The sequence below is a fragment of the Abramis brama genome, assembly GCF_963993115.1.
Source record: "Abramis brama genome assembly, chromosome: 15".
In the NCBI taxonomy this organism is placed as follows: Eukaryota; Metazoa; Chordata; class Actinopteri; order Cypriniformes; family Leuciscidae; genus Abramis; species Abramis brama.
In genome coordinates this window covers 16,250,842-16,260,406 of record NC_139977.1, presented here as the reverse complement: position 1 = coordinate 16,260,406, position 9,565 = coordinate 16,250,842, and the positions used below count along the sequence as shown (strand labels likewise).

General features: G+C 33.5%; 2 protein-coding genes across 5 annotated transcripts; both read left to right on the top strand.

Moving 5' to 3' along the window:
* The first annotated feature begins 707 nt into the window (after positions 1–707).
* On the top strand, positions 708–4,718 carry havcr2 (hepatitis A virus cellular receptor 2). 2 transcript variants are annotated; one of them, XM_084136821.1, is made up of 7 exons: positions 708–831; positions 1,400–1,738; positions 1,827–1,895; positions 2,445–2,513; positions 2,617–2,666; positions 2,842–2,926; positions 4,342–4,718. In XM_084136821.1, the coding sequence occupies exons 1-7, from the start codon at positions 789–791 to the stop codon at positions 4,437–4,439; spliced, it is 753 nt and encodes a 250-aa protein (XP_083992947.1). In that variant the 5' UTR covers positions 708–788; the 3' UTR covers positions 4,440–4,718. The 2 variants fall into 2 exon arrangements, with proteins under 2 accessions (XP_083992947.1, XP_083992948.1); XM_084136822.1 differs by lacking the exon at positions 2,842–2,926 and having other exon boundaries at positions 4,342–4,466.
* Positions 4,719–5,101: 383 nt separating this feature from the next.
* On the top strand, positions 5,102–9,019 carry havcr1 (hepatitis A virus cellular receptor 1). Of its 3 annotated transcripts, XM_084136817.1 has the most exons (9): positions 5,128–5,281; positions 5,518–5,859; positions 6,583–6,675; positions 6,970–7,056; positions 7,293–7,373; positions 7,460–7,512; positions 7,603–7,678; positions 7,771–7,807; positions 8,678–9,019. In XM_084136817.1, exons 1-9 carry the CDS (start codon positions 5,227–5,229, stop codon positions 8,805–8,807), a joined length of 954 nt encoding a protein of 317 aa, XP_083992943.1. In that variant the 5' UTR covers positions 5,128–5,226; the 3' UTR covers positions 8,808–9,019. The 3 variants fall into 3 exon arrangements, with proteins under 3 accessions (XP_083992945.1, XP_083992943.1, XP_083992944.1); XM_084136818.1 differs by lacking the exon at positions 6,583–6,675; XM_084136819.1 differs by lacking the exons at positions 6,583–6,675; positions 6,970–7,056 and having other exon boundaries at positions 5,102–5,281.
* The last annotated feature ends 546 nt before the right edge of the window (positions 9,020–9,565 follow it).

Genomic DNA, 9,565 nt, shown 5'->3' with positions numbered 1-9,565 from the left:
GAATCAATGAACAGCACTAATAAAGCCCCTTTCTTACAGATCATTAACTAAAAAAAGTTGGTTAAGTTTGTGTTTTGATTGGTTCCTGTTTTCCTTTGTTCTTTTCCCGCCACTCCTTCGTTTCTATGGTTACTGTCATTTAGTTCAGCTGTATCACCTGTGTTTAGTTTATCATCTGTATCACCTGTGTTCTGTTAATCAGTGTCATCTGTGTTTGTATTTAAGTTCTGTCAGTCTTCGTCTAATCTCCATTATATTTAGTGTAGCTATTTATTTGTTCTGCTGTCCTGTATTTTAATTACATTAAACCTTCGTTCTTGGAAATATATCTTTGTCTCCGTCTGCCTTCCTGCAACCACCCATGACACTATATGACACATGAGAAGTTCCCAACAGGTTTTAAATAATGCTTAAGTTACATCTTTTATCATTAAAGATTACTATTATTTCCCAGTATATCTCTCTTAAAAGTTTGTAGTATCTTATTTGATCAATCATTTATTTGAAATCTTTTGTAACATGCCTTTTACTGATTTAATTCTTGCTTCTTGCTGAACAAAATGATTAATTTCTTTTTAAAAAAACGTTAGAATAATATGTATATTAAAATCCATTACATAAACAATTACAACAAGGATACAAATTTTCTGTCTGGCTTTGGAACCAATAGCACGTTGAAGTTATTCCCATTGGCGAACAGCCGTCATGGAAAAGAGAAGTTGTATTTTTAGTATATGAGCCATTCACACATGAATTAGAGACTTACTGAGTGTACCACAGCAAAGAAAATGATTGTTTTTCTATTTATCTCAACAAGTATACATGTAGCAAGTAAGTACAAATAATACTTCTATCAGTAGTGCAATAATGTACAATAGGCTACTGTGTACTATATTTCATTCCTGTGCAGTGCAAAAATACTATCAGTATCTTTTTGTCTTGTTTTACTTCTCTTTTACATTTTTTTCTTATTTTAAGCATAACTCTAGCAACATTTAATAAAGTTTATGCTTAAAAGAAGAAAAAATGCCTAAGGGATACAAAAAAGAAACTTAATTTAAGATAAAACGGGTCATACACAATTTACAAGGTTCTTTAAATGTTTCTTGTTTTTAAGAATTTCAGATATTTGACTACAAAACCAAGAAAATGTTTTTTTTTTTTTTTTTTTTTGTGGTCTGTGTACAATATTATGTGTATAATGTTCTATGTAATTTTGTTTTTACAAAGTTGATTCACTTCAAGTTTATTTGATTAGTTTGATATGTTGCCCATAGTGAAAGTTATGCCTTTATAAGGGGAAAAAATGTGTGAAATGCATGAGGAATCTAATATTTTTTTACCTTATATATGATGTAATTAACAAGTGTTGATACTTCTCTCTGTTTTTGTGTTGTAGCCTGCAGCGAATCATCAAAACTGGTGTTTGGACAGGTTGGGGATACAGTTACTCTTCCATGTAAATATGACATTAACGCCAATGGCCTACTGAACGTTTGTTGGGGGCGACATCAGTCATGGTTCCACTGTGAGAACACTGTTATCTCCTCTGACGGCTTGCAAGTGAACTACAGAGAGTCGCATAGATTCAGCTTGGTCAGTGGACTCGACCGAGGAGATGTTTCACTTACCATAAGGGTTGCTCAAAATAGGGATGCTGGGTTGTACGTGTGCCGTATCGAGATCCCTGGACTATTCAATGACATTAGTCACAATGTTTATCTGTTTATCAGCAATGGTGAGTAACCACTCAATTGAGTCTTTTTTTATTAATTTTAATATGCTCAGACATGATGATGTATAGTATTTCTGTTCTTCCATAAAAGGTCTGGATCCAAAGAGAGTCACCTCAGAAACACAACTGGTCTCTACAACGTCAAAGCAGGAAAAGCAAGGTGTGAAACCTTTCAGTAATAAGTGTGTCACAGCTCTGTTCTGAGCAGGGTAAAACAATGGTAATGCATCTAGCGGTTTAACATGCAAATTGTAGAACTGCTTCTTTTGTTGCTGATGTCAGAGGTCGTACATCCAAGGACATGATAAACATAGACAGGTTGCCTGACAACCTGACAAAGAACTTCATAATATTATGCAGCAAGCATGCATTAAATTGATCAGAAGTGACAGTAAAGACATTTATATTACAAAATATTTCTATTTTCTAAATGCTGTTCTTTTGAACAATCTAGTCATAAAAAAACAAGACCAAAAAATGTAAAATGGTTTTCAACTGTTTAACTCCAACTGTTTTTACTGTATTTTAACTTATTTTATTGTTAATGAAAATATTTTTTTGTCCTTTTTCATTCATTAATTTCAATAATGAATCAATAATTCATTATTAGCCAATACATTGATTTATCGTATTATTAATCATAATGTATATTATAGGAATTCCCATGAGATAAAATAACCCTGACTAACCATTTTTGTTTCACACACAGTATACCATGCATCAGACCCAACCACACTCATTACTGAGCTGTATATCACATCAGAAAAGATAACTGCAGGTATGAATATAATCATGACCACACTTAATCAACATTGAAAGTGATTCAGAAATATGAGCCAATATCTGTCAAGAGGAAATGTAAACATATTTATTTATTTCAGATATTACTGGCATCTACATAGATGAACCCGTTGCAGTGGTCCATACTGAGGTAATGCAATCATCTGTTTACAAAGACAGAAACATTAGCTGTTCTGCTTTTGCTGTCAGTCTATATTTTGGCTTCAATGTGTTGATAGTAATCTATGTAAATGTATATGCATCTTGATTTTATTTGTTTTGGACATGATTTGGACACTCATTCCATACTTGGTGTGTCATTTTAGGAAGCAATGGAAGCATTTGTCATTAATACTGTAAGAGTGGGAGCCATTGTCTTCATCCCGGGTTTAATCATCGCAATTCTGTTCCGTAAGTAGATTAGCAAGTAATTAATCTTATGGTCTAGATCTGGAGAAATATTTAACACTTGTAGCATAAATGGGTGAATGGGTGAAACCTCTAATGAACATGTCCAGATCGCATTTTATTCTGAATTCATTCTAAAAAAAAAGTTTGCATTAAGAAAATGAAGTTTGTTTTCAATGTGACATATTTTAGCTTGGAATTCTTATTATAATGTGTCATAAAACATTAACCCCTGGTTTCACAGACAAGGTTTAGTCCCAGACTAAAATGCATGTTTGAGATGTTTTAACTGAAAGGAACTTAAACTAACATATCTTAAAATACGTCCATTGTTTTGTCTCAAGATGCACACCAGTATTGTTTTTGTTTTTTTCTAAAGCATGTTAATAAAAGCTAATTAAATGTCCTAATTTGAACTAAGGCCTAATCCTGGCTTTATGTAAGCCCTGTGTGTGAAATCAGGCCTTACTTTTTATTAAGGTTTTTGTTTGGTCTCAGTGGTGATTCTCAATGTAATTAAACTGTAATAAATTATCTTTTAATTCCACGTAAACTTAAATTAGAGGCAGTACAGCAAATCCTAGCAACTGTATTGTACAAATTTAAATAATTCATTAATTTTCTTGCAATATATTTTGTTAAAGGGATAGTTCACCCCAAAAATGAAAATTATGTCATTAATTACTCACCCTATAATGTTGTTCCAAACGCGTAAGACTTTCGTTCATCTTCGGAACACAAATGAAGATATTTTTGATGAAATCTGAGAGATTTCTGTCCGTCCATTGACAGCTACGCAACTACCAGTTTCAAGCCTCAAAGACATCATTAAAGTAATCCATGTGACTCCAGTGGTTTAACCACAATTTTATGAAGAGACGGATATGAAAATAAGCGTTTGGTGTCTGACCAGTCACGGCAGACTGGGCCATCTGACCAATCAGTGCGAGTGCATTGTTTGCGCAAAAAATAAACAATTTATCACTTAATTTACAAAATATCAATCTCCAACACGTGTTCATGAGAGCACCACGTGTTGACACGGGAGCAGTGTGAACTCACATTGGAAATTTTACTCATTACTTAATATATAATTATATATTGGAGTGAATATCTTGGCATGTTGTCACATTCACCCAAATAAGCCTTTACCCAACATTATATGGTCTGAAAAGTGTACTCTGAGCATTTTATTTAATGCATGAACAAGAAGATGCATGAACAAGATAATGCATGAGCAAGAACGCTTGCTCGTTTCTATATGGCTATGTGGAAACTTATTTGACTTCTCGTGCTGCAGAGCGTTAAATTTGGCTCTCAGAATGTGTCTCCATTGCTGAGTGGAAGTGAAAGAGGTGACTCATGGCCTGTTTTGCTTACTGTGCATTAACACATCCATTTGAACGCTCTGCCCTCAGGACTGCGGCGCTCCAGAGAACGCACCAGCAGCATGGGGAAGTTAAAAATCTGCCAGATCTTCCCAGCCCTACAACAACCACAGACAGATATGGTGTGATAGTCAGACTCGAGGTCACTATGACCACATGTATGGTGACGGGGATTTTTTTTTATTTTATTGGGGGGGGGGTGTTCTCAGTGGCTAATATTTATAGCCTATTATAAAATAACTGATTGATTATTAATCTAATTTTGAAATAACTTTGAGATAACTCAATTTACATAATGTTGTCGTTGTTGTTGTTTTACTTTTTCATTGTAATGTTTGTAGCCTGTGTCTTCATTTGCCAAGTCTTTTTGTAAAAAGCTTACAAAATATAACTCGAATCATATGTCATGCATCTCCTTCTCAGAAATCAATTACTGAATGTTTCTTTGTCAACTCCACGTGGGCTTAAAGTTTTGAGCATGTTTGGAAACGGAATCTGATTTATCACACAACAGTAGCGGCCTCTAGTGTTCACCGCAGTCGCATCAAACATATCAACCTAAAAGTTCCAATGATGTACAAACACTTAAACATTAATAAAAAAATAAATAAAAAAAATGAAAAACTGTCGCATGTCGCAAATTTCACATGTAGAAGTGTGTGTTTTGTGATTTTTGCGGTACATGTTAATAAGTTCTCAGTTCTAACAAACCTCTCTTTTGGTTTTTTGAAGTTGACCACAGAGTAGTAGGCCACATATAGAAGTGAAACTGTAAAAAGAAGTCTGCTTGCACATTTAAGAAAAGCTGAGAAGGTGTCATGTGCATCTTGACTTCCGTGTAAAGGGAAACAATGTAAGAAGAGAGATGAGGTAGTCTGGAGCATTTGCTTTCAGGGAGAGTGAAACCTTTCCATCATGACTGAACTTCAGAGCTGGTTCTTTATATCCTGGATTATTTGTTATCTGACGAGTGAGTTTCACATTTATATTGAGGTGTGCTTACTATCAGTAATTTGTGGCAAAGAGTAAAATGTAATATATACATATTTTAATAATTTTTTTATTTGATATTTTAAAATATTATGTTTTATGTAGTATTTAATTTTGCAGTAACCCTTAAGATTATTTATCTACAATATTTTGGATCATTTTATGATCTAAATTTCAAATTCAAGGTTATTTAAATAAAGTCACTGTCTCTCTCAGTTTGTAAATGCAGCGACGTCATCGTACAGAGTTTCGAGGGTGATCGCGTCACTTTGCCATGCAAGTATGACAGCAAATACCATGGAAAATGTGAAATATGCTGGATGAGAGGAGACATTCCCAAAATGGGTTGTGGTGATGAAATTATTGGAAGCGATGGGGATAAAGTGGTGAGGAAAAGATCTACCAAATACGCGCTGGAGGGAGAAATATCGCATGGAGACGTGTCTTTGACAATCCTTGACATTAAAAAAAAAGACTCTGGCAAATATGGATGCCGCATACATGTTCCTGGATGGTTTAATGACGAGATGTATTACGTTCATTTGTTTGTTAATGACGGTAAGCAAAGCCGTAATGGCTACTCACTAGCCTACAAATGTTGTTTTGTTTATTGGTTGGGTTTGGTTTGGTTTGGGGTCTGTACGATTTTTTAAAATAAAGGAATAAAAGTAAAAAAGTAAAATATTTTTTGTGATAGTAAAGATATTTAATTGTTACAAAAAATATTACTAACAAATGCTGTCAAAAAAATTGTGAGCGGCAAATGATTTCTGAAGGATCACACTGTAAAAAATATATGATCAATAAGTTATGATATGTTGCATTACATTGCTTTAACTCATCAAAATAAGTTAAGCAATTTTCTACTTTTTTATAAATTACAAGATTCAACTCACTTTTTAAAGTCAGTTTAATGTAATTTAAGTTGAAATGACTTAAACGTCCAAGTTGATTGTATTTAAAAAATTTAAGGAAGCAACTTTTTTTTTACACTGAAAACTAATGATAATCCAGCTTTGCAGGAATAAAACTTATTTTAAATATATTAAAATAAAATAAAACCATTCATTTTAAATTGTAATATTTCACAATATTACTGTTTTTTACAGTATGAATCTGATAAATGTCTCGTTGAGCATACGAGACTTGTTAGAAAATCTTACACACTCCAAACTTTTGAATGGTAGTGCAGATTTTAAAACAAAACAAAATAATAATACTAATTTTGTTGATATTTTAAAAAGTAGTACAGTTTTGCATTGAAATACACTTTCTTCAAAGCACTTATTCCAACAACATGGGAAACTACATCCCTGTCGAGCAGCACATCTGAGCATGAAATCACAGGAGTATTCACCACTGTCATGACAGAGGGTACTTGTGTGTGTTTCTATGTGAATATCTATGAATTTATACTGTCTTTGTGAATCTGTGATGGCCGAATCATGAAAACATACCAGACAAAACCAAATCAGTACTGAAAATCAAGCCTAAAAAAGTAGGTATTTTTGGTGATGGTGACGAGTTTGACATTATTTGCCATCATTCAGTCATCACAGATGAGATCAGTTCTGTGTAAAGTCAGTACTTTCAGCAGTTTTCTGATAGCTTGTGCTCATGTGAGAGTTTGAACATTAAAAAAGGAAAATTCTACATCCTGTTTCAAAGCACCTGGTCCGACCACACAAGAGCCTTTGGTAACCACTAGTTCTGGGCTTATAACCCCTGAATCACAGACCACTGAAACATCAGGAGGTATTATGATTTTAACCCTGGCAGTGAATCTATAATGACTGAAACAAAATGTTCATTTACAATAAAAAACGTTTCATTATCTATAATTTATCATTGCTAATAATGACCAAGTGGTGAGATTTTGGCGCTTGCATATTTTACAAATATTTAGTCATTAAAGATCTCTGCTTTATTTAAAGACATTTAAATTGTTAGTGTAGAAATATTATGTGACATTATCCTTTTTTTTTTATTAGAAAGGAATAAAACACAAGAGACTTCTTCATATGCTCCCGAGAGCAGCACTACTGGACTGTGGAACTCCAGCACAACATCCGGTATAACACAGCTGATGATCTGTGCTCTTTTTAATTGTTTTGTATTTGTATTTGCAAATATGCTGATTGTGTTTTTCGTTATAAAGCACAAACCTCAGTTAAGTATCCTAATTCGTCCTCTGTGGAACACAAAGAGAGTGTGAGTATTTCACCATAACAGGAAGCCTTACATGTTTTACGGTTTGAAACAATGATGACTTGATATCCTAATACTGATTTGTTCTTAAAGGTAAATGCATCTGCAGTTATTGTGCCTATTCTCCTGTTACTGTTGGCTGTGGTAGTCATTGCTGGCTTTCTGTTATGTGAGTCCAAACTGGCACTTCACACTTTAAAATTGAACTGCAAAACTCGTTGCGTTTATTTATGAAATGAAATTGTCGTTTTCTATTTTCAGGGAAGCAAAAGAAGAAAAGCAGAGCTGCGTTAGACATGTAAGTCACTCCTTCAAGTGCTATTTATGCTTAATTTAGAATGATTAAAAACATTAATTCCAAAATTATATTGATTTAAAACAGATGTTTAAAATAATAGACTGAAATAGGAATTTGCAGTTTGCATTATGCTGACCAAATGCTAAAATGTTCCTATAAAACAAAACCATTCACTTTATACAATAGTGTTCACAAGTTTGGGGTCAGTAAGATTTTTTTTATACTTTTTATTAAGCAAGGACCCATTAAACCAATTAAAAGTGGCAGTAGACACGTTTACATTGTAACAAAATCATTTAATGTAATGACAAATACAATTTTGAATAAATGCTGTTCTTTTAAACTTATTCATAAAAGAATCCTGGGGGATAGTATCGTGGCTTCCACAAAGATTTTAAGCAGCACAACTGTTTTCAATATTGATAATAATAAAAAATGTTTCTTGAGACCCAAATCAGCATATTAGAATGATTTCCGAAGGATCATGTGACACTGAAGACTGCATTTTAAAATATATTCAAACATAAAAACAGTTATTTTAATTTGTAATAATATTTCATAATATTACTGTTTTTGATCAATTAAATGAAGCCTTGGTGAACATGATGGTGATTTAACTTCTTTCAGAAACAATGTACCAACCCCAGACTTTTGTACGGTAGTCTATCTTAATTATTTAAGCAATACTATTGTGCATGTTATAAATAAAAAAATAAATGATATGAAGAATGCAACACATACCATAGTCAGCATCAAAGAAAGAATATCCCTCCATTAGGTCACATTTTATGTTTGTATTGAGGCCTGATCATATCATGGGCATCGCTAGTCATTATGCTAGATGTTTCTTATCATTTTTCTCTCCCTCAGAACCCTGAACTCCGAGAACTCTGTCATCTACAGTAACACTGGCAGCAGTGTGGGCCTGTACAACAGAGCGATGGCTACGGAAAACGTCTATCAGATACAGACTGAAAATGAATATGAACAGTGGAGTTAATATCTCAGCAAATTCACATTTACTATCACGTTTAAGTTGATCAGTGTGGAGTCTGTTTTCTGTTGTATTGTTTGTAATAATGTGGCAGCTGTTATTGCTGATCAGAGAAATCATTTCTCTGGACTATCTTTTCTCTGACTTCTAGAGGCTAACACTATATCATTATTAAAACTAATCTGATATTAAATTTTAAATGATTAATTTACCACAAATGTATTTTGGTTCTGTACTTTTCTCATATCCTTCATATTACCAGGCTACAAGAGCTAGAAGTGCCAATGTGGGTTCAGAAAGATCATTAAACTTAATTCAATAGAAACTAGGCCTATGTTGTAAAGAAGGTCATGAAAATGTTCTGTTATCTGTATCTTTACCCCTCCTAAATGGTTCACAACTCTTATAACACTCATAGGCCACACCTGTGAAACTTCCTTCCTTCATAACAACTAAAAATAAACTCACACTTCTGAGTAATGAATGTTGTACAGGAATTCTCGCAGTGCGTGTACACAACGAGGAAGATAGTTGTAACATAATTTTGGAATAAGCGGACTATATGTGCTTGCTTATTTTTGTATTATTTTTATTATAATAATAATTTTAAAAAAACATCTCGGTTACGAATATAACCTTGGTTCCCTGAAAAGAGAACGAGACGCTGCGCCAGAATGTTGACGATATGGGAAAGTAGCCCTTGAGAAGCACTTGAGAGCCTGGGGTAGATTCAATCTCCAGGTTATTGAACCCAATGAAGGTGT